The 17742-nt window shown below is 34.8% G+C and overlaps 1 protein-coding gene and 1 pseudogene across 1 annotated transcript; one reads left to right on the forward strand and one right to left on the reverse strand.

The window, feature by feature from the left end:
* Positions 1-1180: 1180 nt before the first annotated feature.
* LOC120268426 (uncharacterized mitochondrial protein AtMg00810-like) lies at positions 1181-2438 on the forward strand. The gene is made up of 3 exons (XM_039275845.1): positions 1181-1381; positions 1476-1901; positions 1974-2438. The coding sequence occupies exons 1-3, from the start codon at positions 1181-1183 to the stop codon at positions 2436-2438; spliced, it is 1092 nt and encodes a 363-aa protein (XP_039131779.1).
* Positions 2378-9329, reverse strand: LOC120268427 (annotated as a pseudogene).
* Positions 9330-17742: the final 8413 nt, after the last annotated feature.

Below are 17742 nucleotides of genomic sequence, written 5' to 3' on the forward strand. Positions count from 1 at the left end.
GGCGGTGAATAAACCTCTCATGCCTTTTTGTCTTATGAAGGCACATTGCCTCAGTTATCTTGTCCTGGGGCTCATCCTCAGAACGGGGTGGCTGAACGTAAGCATCGTCACATCTTAGAAATGACACGTGCTCTTCTTCTAGGCGCTTTTCTTCCCCCTTATTTTTGGGCTGAAGCTGTCAGCACTGCTATTTATCTCATTAACCTACAACCCTCCTCTCACCTTAATGGTCGTACTCCAGGTGAGTGTCTTCATGGGACACCTCTCCACTATGATCATCTCTGTGTTTTTGGTTATCGTTGTTTTGTTTTACTCTCACCTCGGGAGAAAACAAAGCTAACAGCCCAGTCTGTTTCATGTGTTTTTCTAGGATATAGCCTTGAGCATAAAGGCTATCGTTGTTATGATCCTGTCACTCGTCGTATTCGCATTTCTCGTGATGTTACATTTGATGAGTCTACACCTTTCTATGCTTCTCCTTCTTCCACTGAGTCCCCATCTCCCTCTGTCCCTCTCTCATTCCTTTTTCCTACCCCTTCGACTGAGCATACTCCTCCTGTATCCTCTCCTCCATCATTCAATCCTCCTGCCGAGTTTCTTTCTCACTCCTCTCTTGACCCCTCTCCTCCTTTATCTATTGAGTCTCCTGTAGTGTCTTCCCCTCCTTCATCTGTTGAGTCTCCCTATAGTGTCCTCCCCTCCTTCCTTGCTTCCTCTTGCCCACCCACCTATTCGTTTCGCATACCATCGTCGGGATCCCGCAGATCCTCCTTCTCGGTCGGTCATCTCTGACACCTTTCCTACTATCGATTCAGCTCCTGAGGTACATTCTCATACGTATTCTTTACGCGATCGCTCTACTTTACTTCCTCCTGTTCGTTACGCTTCTGCTAACACCAGTGTTTCAGATGTCTTTGAGCCAGGTACCTACCGAAAAGCAGTTCGATCACCTGAGTGGCGGACTGCCATAGCAGAGGAGCTTGATGCTTTGACTCGGACACATACATGGGATCTCGTTCCCCTTCCTTCTTATGTAGTTCCCATCACCTGTCGTTGGATCTACCGTGTGAAGACTCGTTCTAATGGGTCTCTCGAGCGCTATAAAGCGTGTTTAGTTGCTCGTGGCTTTCAGTAGGAGTATGGCCGTGACTTTTAGGAGACTTTTGCCCCAGTAGCCCACATGCATCTCGTGCGCACTTTTAGTTGTTATTCTTTGCTGTTACGTGGTTGGGCTCTTCATCGACGATGTAAAGACGCGTTTCTTCATGGGGACTTGAAGGAGGAAGTTTACATGACTCCTCCTCCCGGCCTTGGTGCCTTGAGTCTGCATTTGTCGTCTTCGGCGCGCTCTTTATGGCCTCAAACAGGCTCCATGGGCCTGGTTTGAGCGGTTCAGTACAGTAGTTGAGGCTGCTAGTTTTACCCCCAGCATACATGACCCGGCAGTCTTCATTCACTCTTCCTCTCGTGGGCAGACCATTCTTCTTCTATATGTAGATGATATGCTCATTACCGGTGATGATTCTGCTCACATTACCTTTGTGAAACAGAAGTTATGTGAGACTTTCTTGATGACTGATTTAGGTCCACTTCGTTATTTCTTGGGTATCGAGATTACTTCTCATCCTGATGGATACCGTCTATCTCAGCAGCGTTATACTCACGACCTATTTGCTCGCTCTGCTTTGACTGATACCCGTATTGCTGCTACACCGATGGAGTTACATTTGCAGCTTCGTGCTTCTGATGGCATTCTCTTATCTGATCCTTCTCACTATAGACATCTGGTTGGCAGTTTGGTTTACTTAGCCGTCACCCGTCCAGATATTTCCCATGCAGTTCACATCCTCAGTCAGTTTGTTGCGGCACCCACTTCTATTCATTATGCTCATCTTATTCGGGTACTACGATATCTTCGTGGCACTGTATCTAGTGGTCTGTTCTACTCACGTCAGTCCACTCTTCAGTTGTAGGCCTATTCTAATGCTACCTGGGCCAGTTCTCCTGATAATCGAGTCTCTATCACTGGCTACTATATCTTTCTTGGTTCTTCTCTTGTTGTTTGGAAGACCAAGAAACAGCCTACTGTTGCCAAGTTTAGTGCTGAGGCTGAGGTTCGTGCATTGGCTTCTACCGTCCAGGAGGTGCTTTGGCTGCGTTCGATTCTACAGGACTTTGGTGTACCGATGACATCTCTCATTCCTATTCATTGTGACAGTACTGGCGCCCTTCAGATTGCTGCAAATCCAGTTAAACATGAGTTGACCAAACATATTGGTGTGGATGCACACTTCACCCGATGCCATGTACGTGCCCAGACTGTATCACTTCACTATCTTCCTACAGAGGTTCAGGTGGCTGATTTTTTTACCAAGGCGCAAACACGTGATCAGCATTTATTCATGTTGTCCAAACTCAAGACGTACGATCCGCCTTGAGTTTGAGGGGGGTGTTACATGTATACATGTATGTACATATGTATATATATACAGTTGTTGTTAGGTATACTAGTATTATTATCTTCTATATGTACCCAAGGTGTTACTTGTTTCATTATTCATTGAATGAGGATCTATTATTCTCTATCTTCTATTTTCTATCACCTTTAACTCTTTGATCCGTTGAAAGTCTTCATTAGAAAGAATTTCTTGGTCATCTACTGAAGGAATTGGTGACATGTTGGATCCTGCCAATCTCTTCAAAGCCCGAAGACTGGTCTCATTTAGTTTCCCAGCATAATCAACAAACTTCCTTTTCAGTGTTTTAGCCTTCTTCATGTCATCCACATCCTCATCATTTGCTGCTTCTTCAACATCTTCCTCGCCGTCTGCCCTTTCTGCAAGTGATTTTTGAGTTGATTCTTCTTCATCAGTGTTCTCATCATCCTCATCCTCATCAGAATCATCTTCATCCATGTTATCATCACTGTCATTGTCATCACTAATAATACCATGGCTATCCCCTAGTGTATCTATGTCATCATCATCTTCTTCCTCATCTGAAACTGCAGCTTGGTCTTCCTCATCATCTTCGCTCCTACAACTATCTTCTTTTGATTCATAGAAAGCCTCATTATCATAACCAAAATCAAGATTTGACTGTGGTAGGCCATCTTCACCATCATAACTATTAAGTTCATCATCTGAACTTTCAGGCATCAAGTTACCATCATTTTGTAGCAACTCAAGACCAGGGACACTGGTTTCTATGTTGACTTCTCCAAATGCTTTTTGCTTTGCTTTTGGGTTAGTAGGCCAGCCTGTGTCTTTTTTAACCAATAGAGAAGGACAGATCTGCATTCAATTAGAAAGTATTTTCTTCATATAAAGATCATGATATCTCTATATAATAAATGAACTATAGATGTGCCAATTAAACCTCTCTGAATAGCATGATCAAGGAGCGAGCTGCGGTTGAAATTGCTTTTTCATCTGACTTCTTGTATAGGACAAGATCTTGAAGAAGATCTTCATTCATTAACTGAAAGGGCAGAAAAATAAAAATCATATGAAACATAAGGTACGGAGAAAAAATGATGTCATTGATGTTTTACACATTTTTTCTGTCTGTAGATAAATTGTTCATTGAGCACATCCTTCACAATGCCCTATTTTACACTTGATTACTAAAGAAAGAAAACCAAAACAAAATACTGCACTTCAAGACAATTAAAGATGAGGTAACAGCCTAAAATTGTTATAAAGTACTCATGATACAAATTATGCATGTTATGTGAATCAATGTGCACAATAGCGATATTCAAAATATGAAGGTAGAGTATAAAATGAAGGCACACCAAAGGCATTCACAGGCAGATCCCTTACAACGTTCAGTCCAACATTAATTGCCTGACAAAGAGGGAAAAAAACAAAATCACTTGCTCACTAATGTCATATAAAATTTCAAAACCACTAGCAATCAAAAGGTAGTATCCATTACAGGGATAGTGGATTTCGTGCTAGACCTCCGTACGACAACGATCATGAACAAATTGATCTACTATTTGTCTGAACAATGGTTCAACTGCATATGGAGGCACCTAATCATAAAAAAAAAAAAGAATTTAATACTACAAATATGTGTACGTTATTATAAAAAAGATTCCAAATTAGAACAAGATTGAAGAAAACCATATCATGGCAAGCCTGCACTGCTGCGGCAAGCAAAGTTGTGACATCACGTTGATGAGCTTGGAAAATATATATAATATCATGAACTGAAGCTTTATAAACCAGAATTGAGAAGGACATGGGTAGCCTACCCTACCTTAATGTATTTTTGAAGAAATGGGTAGAAATTTAGTAGGATGAATCGATGCATCCCCACAGTTCTTGCAATTACTTTCAACATCATCATCTTAACCTTAAATGTAAGCAAAATTTTCTTCAGAAACAGAATAATTAGTTGTATAATTGTATCAATAATGAAAAAATCACAATTAAAATGAGTCCAGCTTTGATAGAAGCATATGTGTCCAAATAAGAAGCTAAGCAACTGATTAGAGAAACATCCTACGACTTGATGCAACATTCTGATTGTTCAAAAGAATATTCAAAAAGTAGGCCCGATAAAAATTTTGAAGCAAATCAATCAAACATTGCTAGACATGTTGACATATAATCATAAAAACCAAAATACATATCTCCTTTTTTCAAGCATTAAGCAAAAAACAATTGGTAATTCCACAAAATTACATATCAGTATTGCAAAAGCATAATGTGGAAAGTATTATTGGCCAAAAAGATGGTAGTGAGTCCTGTCATTATAAATAGTAAAAGGCTTCTATATCAACAGGCTTTCATGATTTATAATTGATGAAATAAATTCCTAATTGACGTGCTTCCATAAAATTATTTATGCCAAAATTATAGATTGACTTTGAAGTATATTGTGCCTCAGAAATTCTTTGGGGTCCTACACAACAAATAATCATTATTGATTTTCACCATAAAAGAAATAAAAACCACATAATGAAATCATCGATCCTTGAACATAAGCAACATTCCACGATTCCAAGAAAAATGAAAAACTTCCTCTTTCGGAGAAGGAAAAAGAATATAAAAATATTTTCCAAACGATAGGACATTACAATACTCGGGGCACCAAGTGAAGGACATTCATGCACAAACTATACACAAACAAACATTATACACTACACAAGCCCCATTAACTTGAACTTTGTGATGCATAAAAAAATAAATAACAAATTGAAAAAGGATTAAGAAACCTTCAAAAAGAATACTAAGCGAAGGAGTCTTATTGAATATCTCAAAGTCATGTGTGAAATTGCAATAGAATAATTTTTAGGGAGGTATAAAAACGAGAAGAAAAACAAAGACATTCATACTTAAGTTTGAATTGCATTGAGCGGTAAAATAGTGAGCTTTAACAAACCATAATACCATATCTTCCTAGAGCAAAACAAACTTCCAAAGGGATTTTCAATGTAGTCAACAATTTGATTAGTGCAGGTACAGTTCCACATCGTTCACTAACCTTCAATTTTAAAATCATTTTATAAAATCAAGAGTGATACCTCAAACCGTTCATTGCATTTCTGAAGACGAGAGAACAATTTCTCTGCAAAACCCTAGATGAAAATTAACATTTATATGGCCAATCAGCAAGTTGAATCAAAGCTAAGAATTCAAATATAATAATCCACTAACCTGTGCATCCTTTATATGAGCAAGTGGAGAATACAAATTTGAATTGTTATTCTCTGATGAAATGCGTTGCTGCTTTTTCATGCTGCGAGCAGCACGCTGCAACTTCGCCTTCTTCTTTTTCTTATTGGAAGTAGTGCCTTTGTGATGTGCCTGCATTCCAATCAGAAAAGAAAATAGATAAGGGGCACAATAGAAAAACCCATGTCTTGAAAGAAAAAGTGCACCCTCAAATATGCAGTAATGAAATTTTTATTCACACACCATCTTCAACAGAAATTTCAGAGAAAGAACTTCATGGTTTAACCTCTCGTTGTTAAGGCAAAAATCCATAGGCAGTTACCAAGTGCTAACTGTCAAGATGTCTACAAAAAGATAATTGCCACAATCTCCAAAAAAAACCTTGAATAAGAGAACAATCACGCATACAAGAATTCTAAGCATATACATCTACATTAAAATATATTAAAGGGTAATTTGTTCAATATATGATCCAGAAATAAAAAACTGCAAGTTTTATATTTGACATACTGTACTGTTAACCATATTTACTTAACCAATTTGAACCTGCCAATATACGCACGATTCCTTTTTTATCCAAACTTGCAACACATGACTGTCATTGATCATCCTTGCCTACAATTCCCATTGAAGGCCAAAACCAAAATAAAAGCATTTCCACATTTACAATCTTTTTTCCCAAAATTTTAACATGTTTTTACATTTCCTGCATCACTGTACCTTTCATTTTCCTGAAAAATAAATTTTACATGCTAACATATCCAACAAATAATCCATTTTCAAGGTCCTCTAAGTACAATGATTTCGAACTCCAGATAAGCAAGCCTCATCCATTTATCAAGCATGAACCATGATTTTCTTACTGACCAAAAAAACTTGATCCCAAGCTAATAGTTGCTAGAATGGATTAAAAAGTTATAGTTGCTATTTAGCAAAATAAGCCTTTGAAGAAATTTCATATCTTCTGGTCAAAGAAAAATTACCACGAATCCTCTAGTTAATGTATCTTGGATGCAAGCTAAATGATAGATGGTAATTTTAGTAAGAACAGACACCTGCCATCTTCACACAAGAATGTCCTTAAGCAATTTTAGCAAATGGAATTTTCACAAGGAAGAAGATCAAACTTATGAAAATTTTCTACACACTGATCTATAATGCAAAGAAACAGGAATTCAACAAAAAAATATACATGAAATGTCCGGTGATACAATTGTTTATTTAAAAAATAAGAGGAATAGAATTTTAGGACCTTGTAAACTGCTTCTCTACTGAGAATAATCTGGGCAGTTTGATTAGTTGTATCATCTTCGCTACTAGAATCATCACTGTCATCCTCTTCATCTTCATCTTGTTCATAACCAAGCAAGAATGAAAGAGCAGATATCAAAATCCTGATTGCGTAAACTTGGATGAGTACAAAACCATAGTTAATTGACATGCAAAACTCGATGGACAATAAATACCTAGACGATGAGTGAAAAACATGCGGTGAAAAATGGCATTAGTCATCCGATCATCAAACCACACCCTGCGTCGGTGAAGATCAAAAAGAACAACAAGATCCCTTTTAGCCCTTGCTTCATCCTCCTTCTAAAAACAAAAAAACTTTCAGTTGATTAATCAAGCTATCAATGGGTGATGCAGGTGAGTTGATAAATATAAGAGAATAAAGGCCCTCCCTCCAGAGTGGGAACTCATAAATAAGAAAAAAATTAGAGACACAAGGAAGATGCATCGCTCTCGAATCTTAAAAATCGATACAAAAAGGGACTACAATGAAATACTCATAACATCGAGACCAGAGCATCAAAAAAATAAGATGTTTTGCAGTTTCCGATTGTTGGCTTCATTTTTATGCTTTTGGTTCATTCTTCGGATGCTTTGAACAACATGGGAAAATGCCAATTTCCGTATAGTTCGATTACCGAGAATTTGAAGGTCCATAAACAGTTCAAGAGTTTCTTCAATACCAACTAACTCGCATGAATATAAAAAAATAGACAAAATTGGAGGCAAAACAGCTAAGAAGCGCATGAGAATTTTCCAAAAATATATAAAAAAATGATATCCAAAATTAACAAGTTTGATTCAATGTTAAACAGCCAATTGTAATATGAATTAATAAACTTGAGAACAACAATCAATTGAGCACATATGAAAAATTTCTGGAACAAATATCGGAACAAGAAACAAGGTGTCACTCCAAACAAGAGCTCCACGATATTTAGCACATAATTAATGAAAAAACATTTTATTATCTTAACAGCACGACACACCTATTTTTTCACATAACACTAAATTGAAATCTATAGGGCCAAGAAAATATCCTCATTTCATCTTACTCAGTTCAGCAATTATCATAATCATCAACAAATAGATGTTCATAAGGATCAGAAAAGTGAGTCAATGGGATTATAAACAAGTGTAGAAAGTTTGATTATTTATCAAGGTGAAATGAAATGCAGGACATCTAACCTAGTTAAGAAATCTAAAATTTTGGCTACCCTCATTCATGAAATGCTGAAACATATATACATTCCTTAATATAGAATACAATGGCATTAATTCAGGAACAACACATTCTCTACCTTTAATAGATCTAAAAAACTCTTGTATTTTCTCAAAGTGCAAGTCATTTTTCCCATTTTGTCATTAATTTTACATATTACTTCATAGCTACTACGAATGAATGATTAACAGAATTATAACCATTGGATGATACTATTATCACACACTCATGGGAAAAAAACCAATAACTACTAAAGGATGCAAATGGTGGCCACATAATTTACTTCAATATTTTCCACATTCTTTCAAAAATTTTACAAGTCAGTAAATACAACACTCAGGTACAACTAAAAGAAGAATAAAAGACACAATTAACAGACAAATAACAAAGACTCTTCAAAAATTCAGATAGAACTCATAAAAATAATTACCAACCAAATTTTTCATGGCAAGCAACAAACTTCTGATTTATTTCAAATCTTTAAGTCTAAAACTCCCAAGACAAAATTAACCATCTCAATCCAAATTCACAACTATTCCACTTATTCTACACACATCAAAGCAAATTTCCAAATATGAAATACAAATTACTAAATCCCACAACAAATAAACACAATAGGAAAACCTTGAATAAAAATAAAAATTATTAAAAAAAAACTCAGTTCCACCAAAACAAACAAAGGTGATTCAAAAGAAAGCTCACATTTTCTAATCACCCGAGAAACATGCCTTTCTATTGACGAGAAGAATGAGAGCCCTGCGCGAGATGACACCGACGAGAAGAAGGCAGCGAATCAAACGATCGAACGAAGCAAATCGATAAGCTTACCAGGGAAATCAGCGAGGTGGGAAGGGTACAGCGGGGAGACGTGGGTATGGAACATAGCAAAATCACCAAGGTCTTTCGCGACAGCAGGATCAGTGGAAGGAGCAAGAGCGATTGTCGTCGGAAAAAGTTGGAGAGGAGCCGAAGTGGCGGCGGAGGAGGACAAGCTCGGATTCATAGCCTTCGGGGTCGCACTTCATCTTTGATTGTAGCGCCGGCAGGCTCAGACGCTCGGAGCCCCTGCCGGAAGCTAGCACCGTCTCCGGCAGTGAGAAGTCTGCACCGGCGACGGTGGCGCCCGGCATCGCGTTTTTAGGGTTTAGATTCACAAAGATGAAGAAAAACCCATGCTTCTATTTAGGGTTTTATGTATTTATTCATTATTTTTTTTTTGTAAATATGCCCCTTTCTATATCTATATTTATACATAATGTTAATTTCATCCCTAACATTCTTATTAATTGACATGCATTCTACTTCCCCTATATCCTTATATATCAGTCAAACTTCTTGGTGTAGTGCCTCACAACTAGATAAGCAATAACTCTCCAACTTCTTTTTTTTCTCTCATTATAAAAATATAATAATACCCAGATAAGTCCCTCTTTTATTGAGAAATGATCCTTTAGTTCATCTATTATTTTTCACCCTTGAAAAGTCCCTCCAATAGAGGAGATCTAACGACCATTTCGAAATAATAGAACGATTAAATAGTGTATGCTACCTAAAAAATTAATAAAATAGAGTAACTTTCTAAGGGCAAAAAATAATAGGACTAAAAAGTCATTTCGCAATAATAAAGGAACTAAACTGGGTATTATATCTTAATTTTTTAATCGCAAAAAATGCCATGCCTCACAGATTGAAAATCAGACAGGGTGGTGTTGAGGGAGGGACTTCATTTTTTCAAATCGGATAAGAGAGAGACTTTCCAGTAGGTGCAAAATAATATATGGACTAAAGGGTCATTTCGATATATTATAGGGATTAAATTAGGTATTATACTCAAATATTATTAAGGAGAGACACATGTGACTTTGCAATTGGGTTTTTTTTTTTTTTGCCACGGGCTCCACATCATTTTAATTATCATTGTCTTATTATATAGAGTGTAATCATACATTATATTATTATATTATATGACAACCATCCAAGGATCGGATTAAATTTTTGATCGGTCACTCAGGTTTGAACTTATTTCCTTTAGGTTACCAAGTTTTAATTTGTATCTAAAAGGTTACCCAATTTTGATTTGTTTTCCCTGACAAGTCACTCACGAGTAACCATATCCATGGATCTTACGTGGCTGGCGACAAAAACACAATCAGCAGTCGTCGCCACATCACCTGGTTGAGTTGGAGTCTCCACATCATTATTTCTGTCCACGTTAGCCGAGGGTTCGCCACGTCATCCTTGCATAAAACCCTAGTCTTCTCCCAAGCCGAACCCTAACGCCATACCATTTCATCTCTTGAGTCAAGCGCCCGCCGCTTTCTCCCACTTTTCATCTCGGAAACCCTAGTCTCCCAACTCTTCTTCTCCCTTCCATGGCCCTTTTAGTTTCTTCTCCCTTCCACATCCCTTAGTTTTTTTCCCTATTCCACGTCCCTTAGGTTTGTCTATCTTCGACGACCATTAGTTGCTTCTCCTTGTGCGTAATGGCAAGCATCGCAGCATAGTGAGCTAGGGCAACCATATAGTTTCTTCTCCCTTCCACATCCCTTAGTATCTTCTCCCTTCCACGGCAAGCCACGTAACCCTGTGAGCCAGGGAAACCATTGGTTTTCCAATGAGTTGTAATACTACAAGTGGTGGTGTCACACAAGGAAGACCATCTTGAGGGCTGGAGGCAGTGCTTGTGGTTTTTGGGTTTGTTATCATTTTCATTTTTTATAATTTTGGATGATGGTTGCTGGGGTTTTGAGTGAGTGTGCTTGTGATTGTGTTGTTTTGTATGAGTACATTATATACCACCGAATATGTATGTAGTTTTAATAGTTGCCAATGTAAATGTTATGTTAGACTTGAATGGAATATTTTGGTGCATCATTCAACTGTCTTTGTTTTGGTTGTAACAATTATTTGAAAATATTGTTCTAGTTGAAGATATTATATTTTTCATTTTTTTGAATGTATTGTTATAGTTAAATGGATGATGGTTGCTGGGTTCATTCATTCATTCTTTTCTTCGATTATAGAATGTTAAAAATTGTGAAATCCATAGTCTCTAATCACATGATTTATTGGATTCAGGATTGAAAAACCTACATGCATAATCGTGTTTTACAAAAATCTCCAAATAGGTTAAAATTTTTTATAGGTCACTCAAGTTTGGAGTTATTTCATTCAGGTTATCAACTTTCATCAATTTGTATCAAAAAGGTTATCTAATTTTGACGTGGCCAACCCTCAGCTGACGTGGACAGAAATGATGATGTGGAGACTCCAACTCAATTAGATGACATGGCGACGACTAGAGATGGGCACGGGCCGATTAACCGGCCCGCTGGGCCTGACCCGGCGGGTCTGGGTCGGTTTTTAACGAGCCCGTGCAACAGTACTAACCCGTCGGGCCGGGTTGACCCAGCCCGACCCGGCGGATCACGGGTTAGCTGAACGCGACCCGGACCCGGCCCGACTGTTCCTCAAACCCACTGGGTTCGGGCCCAACCCACCAAGCCCGGCGGTTGTTTTGATTTTTTTAATTATTATGTTAAAATATTATCATATCAAAAACTCAAAATCATTGAGATGAGAATCGAACCTTAGTCACTTGTAAAAACTTCTCACCTCCTAGCCATCCTTTCCCCAATTTTTTCTATCATTATTGTTAAAACAAATTAAACTATATTTCATATTAAGTTTTTTTAAATAATTTTCAAAAATAAAAAATTAATTCTAATGAATTAGATAAAGTGGAGACAACTTAAACATTGAAAATAATTTTTAATAAAAAGTAATGCACTAAATTTATTTATCTATCTAATTAAACTGTATGTACATTTTTTTTATGTGATAAATATTAGTTCTTTAATTTTTTATTAGAGTTATCACCCACTTATTTATCTATATCTATTGAGATCTATCTAAATTTTACTTTTGGTCTTGAATTCTAAGGTGTTATTTTTTATACTCATTATGTTTGTCGATGAAAGAAAAAATAAGTCTCTTGTCTGATGTGCAGAGTAGTGAGGGTTCTAATCTTCGTTGAAGGAAACAATTCACGAGTGATGTTGCACCCCACATTCACGCGCCATATAAAGATAGATGCTCATCACCCTTTTTTTGTAAAAAAAAAATACTAAAGCACATTTTTAATTATTTATATAAATTAAGATTTCGATGAAGACAATTAAAAAGTTGTTAAGTTCAACATGTGTTTACTTGTATTAAATGTATGTTTATAAGCACAAAATAGACATAAGTGTGTTTTACAATTAATGATGTCTAACAATTATATATATATATATATATATAAATCTATAATAGAGGACAACTAATAAATATTGGTGGAGTTGGTTAGAGCATCACATTAAGTTGTTAGAGGTCATTGGTTTAAATCTGTGGAGAGGCTATTTCATTCTCAATTTTTTTTTAAAAAACGTAATGGTAACCTGGCGGGTTGACACGCCTGTTCACCAGGTTGAGAAAACAGAATCCATAACCGGACCTGCTACAGTGCGAGCCCGTTACGGGTTGGCGGCCCAGCCCTCCTGGTCAGATTACCCGGTGGGTTTTGCCTGGCCTGGCGAAATGACGGTCCGTGCCCCCCTCTAGTGACGACCGCTGATTGTGTTTTTTTGGGCAACCACGTAAGATCTATGGATGTGGTTACTCGTGGGTGACCTACCAGAGAAAAGAAATCAAAATTGGGTAACCTGTTAGATACAAATTAAAATCCTCCAAGCATCTCTTCCACCTCAAGTGAGCATAGACGTACAATGTCCACATCAAACACCATTCCTCAAGAGGCAGCTACTGGAACCCGGCCTTGCTTCTGATCAAAGCTTTCAACATGCCTAGAGACTTCGTTGTTCCTTGTTCGCCACATTGAAGCTGTAATCATTTCCTTAATCAAAGATCCAACATGCCTAGGTTCTCCAGAGTAAAGTATCTCAGTCTATTTCATCCAAAGATAACTGATTTTGTCTTTTTTTTTATTCACTATGGAAAATTTATTTTCATAAGAGATATAAGATTACGGAAAAGGTGAGATCAAGAAAGGTATTATTTTTCTTCATTAATTTTTCTTGAATTCTGATTAAAAGTTTGAGTTTTTTTTTATTTTTGGGTTTTGGTTTTGTTCACAAGGGGCATGAGATTAGAGAGAAAAGCTCAAGAAAGGTACCACTTTCTTTCAATTTTTTTGGTTTATTTGTTTTATTTTTCCCCATTAAATTTTGATTCAACATTTGATTTTGTTTGTTTTATTTTTATTGACAAGTATTATATTGGAGAGAAGAAGAGCTTAAGTATCATTTTTCTTTTTTCTTTTTATTTAACTATCTTTGCTTGAATTTTAATTCCAGCTTTGAGTTTCTTGGCTTTTGGTTTCTATTTTAAATGTAGAGGAGAAGAATATTGTAAGGTATCTGTGGAGAGGGATTCATAATTATTTTTTGTTTGATTAGAAATTAATTTTGTAGTAACTCTTTGTTTAATTTGTTCAAACGAAAGTGCAATTTTTTTTTTTTTAGTTCAGTATTTTGTCAAATATTACAATGTTTCAATTTTCTCATTTAATACAAGTCTAGAACTTTCACAACTTGCAATAAAACATTTCTCAGTCACATGTCAAAGCATGGTCCAAACTATACGTACCCAAGGATGCATTAATGGCAAAATAATGCATGGGCATCAATCATTTTCAAAGATAAATAAGAAGCAATTAATCATAAAAAAACTCTAGTTTGAAATGAAAGGAAAAAGGTCAAGAAAAAGAATCAGAGTTGAATAATGGTATTTTCTACTTCTGCATGGAAACATGGAAATATCTAAAACTCAGACTCTCTGATATGACTTTAAGAATAATGTGTCTATGTAATAAATAAGAAGCAATTAATCATCCCAAAAACTCAAATTTGAAATAAAAAGAAAAAAAGACAAGAAAAAGGATCAGAGTTGAATCATGGTGTTGTTTACTTCTGCATGGAAATATATAATTTTTTTTTCTCAGGCTCTATGATATGACTTTAAGAATAATGTATGTATAATATGATCATCTTCAAGATAGAAAGAAACAAATGGTGTGCTATAAGTTCATGTAATGGAGGTTAATTAATATGAGTTAGGGTGGCCTTACTTAATATAGGTTACAATTTAAAGTCAACAACTATATGTGATCTAAAGTTTTTGACAAGATGGTTATTTTGAATCATTTAACACAAATGTCCATTAACACGTGATTAACAGTAATGATATTTAAAAAATTAATAATTATAAACTTTACCCAATCTTTCAATATATATAATCGAGGAAACCATTCATCTAACTACTTTGCAACAAATTAAAAACAATACTAAGACAGGTATGCATATATATATATATATATATATATATAGTTTGAAATCTTATGCTATGAATTATATATTTAATAAAACATTTCTTGCATGCCTTTTGTTTTTGTTACTTAAATAAATAATAAAATCACAATTATATAAGAATTTAGTATTTATCTTATTCTTCTTCTAATGAAGCTCATTTGGATCATAAGTTACTTTATTATCATAATAGGTAAATGTATAAATATTAATATAAGTTACTTATAATAGGTACCTACAAAATATAGTAACATATTATCAAAATATAGTAGCATGCATGATATATCACGTAATAAGTAATCATTTAGGTTTATATGCATGCATCTTTCAAACCAAAGCATATGATATATATATAAGAAGAAGAAGAAGCGATTAAATATAAATATATATTTGTGTGTATGTGTGTGTGTGTGTGTGTGTGTGCATAAGAGAAGTATGAGTAGAATAGGAGAGAAGGTTTGCTCTAGAGTGTCAAATGGACAATAATTCAAATTTTTTTCAAGTAATAGATGAAATAAATTTATCTATCAAGGGGGAAAAATATAAACCAATAAGAGATCAAGCATAATAACATGTACATATTTATATTTTGATAGCTTATAATATAATATGTTTAATTAACTTATAATAATATATAACCATATATTATATAAATTATGATTATTATATGTTTTACTTATTAAACAAAAGTAGAAAGAGCAACCCACTCAAAAGCCAAATAGCGCTAGCTGTTTTCATGATGGGAATAAGCTCACCAGAGATATGAATAGCTATCAGCAGATCCAAACACCCAACCAATTTTCCCCCAATGTATTCCATTGGAAACATTGGTTCAACTAAAGTTTTATCATCTCCACTAAGAACTTTTCCAATCTTATGCATTAATGTCATTTTTGATGGAAAACCTTCACTAACCTCACACATCATTGGATAAGCTTTCAACCCTTGCAACAATCTTTGAGAAACTCCACAATTCGCTATCTCTCTTCCATTGCTACCATCAATAGTTGGTACATTGCTATCTCTCTCTATCAAAGAGTTTGTAATGTAACATAAGCTATTCTCCCCAGTTTATTCATTATATAGTATAATATTATATATATATATATATGTATAATATTATATATATATATATATATAATTCTTTATATATCATTATTATAAATTGATGTTCACGATGTGTTTTTTTTTGTATATATTCCTTTTACTCATAAAACTATTTCAAATATAGAAAATACATAGCTTTACAAAATTTTGCAAATGCAAAGATAATTAACAAATTAATTTTTCAATTGTTTTAAAAGAATAATATAAAAATTACAAAAACAATTTTGACAACTTTAGTTTGAATAGTTTTAAAGAGGACAATGGTCATGTATACCAAATCTTATATAAGATCTTTATAATAACTAACATTAATTTTCCCCTATTACTATTTTTATAGTAGCCTATCAAGAATATGTTACTTATATATAAATATTAGGGAAAATTAATTATAAGTCCCTGAAAGTTTCAAAGCATCCTCCACAGACCCTCTGACATTTGAATTTGCCAAACAGTCCCTCTTTTTTTTGACAACTTATTTTTTAGTTAAAGTAACCCACTCCATCAGTTTAGTTTATTTTACAACATGTACTTTCCCACTTAAAATATATAGTTTTTGTTTAACATTGCGTGTTTTCATGTAACCACGTGAGTTTTCACTTAATATATAGTATCTTTTCATTTAATATTTAACTGAAAAGATCAACTACTTTTATGACAAAAAGACAGAAAAACACGTTATCAAATAAAGGAGGGACTTCTTGGGAATACCCAAACTTGGTGGGACAATCTGTGAATAAGTAAAAACTTGGAGGGGTTTTTAGGGTATTTCTAATAATATTAACATAGTTTCTATTTTCTTTGACTAACACTATCATAAACAAATCATTCTGAGTATTTGTGCATAACTAATATGACATATATCAAGCAAATACCTTGCATTAATATCAAAACCTTATTATCTTTTCACCAATTCATTATTAACAAATTCTTTATATATTATGAGTAAGTACTGGTGTTTTTGATGTGTTGTTTGTATTTATTCTTTTTACTGATAAAACTATTTTAGATGTACAAAATAATTAACTTAACCAAATATACTAGATGTAAAAACTGTTAACTTGAAAGAAGAGAGGACGAAAACTGCACACTTTATTCATAATCATTGAAGCCTTTATAAAGGCAAAATTCTAAAAAGATAATCTCTACTAATTTGAGTTTTAATCAACACACAACTAACTTAAATATTTAAATCAAAGATATCCTAACCAAACTAAAATAAACATCATTATCTTAACACCCTCCCTTAAACTTATATTTATCTCATAAGTTTAAAGTTATCTCTCTTGCATTAATGCTTTCATACTAGATACACCGATCAATGCCCTGAGCTTCTAAAAAGTAGCTATTTTGAGAGGCTTTGTAAATAAATTAGCAATCTGATCTTTGCTTCTGAAGTAGATGAGGTCAATAATTTTCTCCTTTGTAAGATCTCGCAAGAAATGATATCTTACGTCAATATGCTTGCTTCTTCCATGAAAAACTAAATTCTTAGATAGTTTGATAGTTGAACTGTTATCGCAATATATTGGAGTCGAACCTTCTTGCTTTAATTGAAGTTCTTCAAGAATATTTCTTAACCACACTGCTTGAGAGGCACATGTTGTTGCTGCTACAAATTCAGCCTTTGTTGTGGAAAGAGTAATAATATGTTGCTTCTTTGATGACCATGAGATAGCTCCAAAACCCATCATAAATACATAACCGGATGTGCTTTTCCGATCATCTAAATCTCATGCATAATCATTATCTGTAAACCCAATTAGTTCTGATATCTCTCCTTTCTTGTACAATATTCCATAATCTATTGTTCCTTGTAAGTATCGCAAAATTCGTTTTGCGGCCATGAGATGCACCTCTTTTGGATTTTTCATGAATCTACTAATAAGACTTACACCAAACAAAATGTCGGGCCTTGTTGCTGTTAAATACATTAAACTTCCAACAATTTGCTTGTAAAAAGTGTTGTTAACCTTGTTCCTTCTGAATTTTTAACAAGCTTCAAACCTATCTCAACAGGAGTACAAACTGGATTACAATCTTGCATTCGAAACCTGGTCAGGATATTATGCAC

This window comes from Dioscorea cayenensis, chromosome 9 (genome assembly GCF_009730915.1).
Source record: "Dioscorea cayenensis subsp. rotundata cultivar TDr96_F1 chromosome 9, TDr96_F1_v2_PseudoChromosome.rev07_lg8_w22 25.fasta, whole genome shotgun sequence".
In the NCBI taxonomy this organism is placed as follows: domain Eukaryota; kingdom Viridiplantae; phylum Streptophyta; class Magnoliopsida; order Dioscoreales; family Dioscoreaceae; genus Dioscorea; species Dioscorea cayenensis.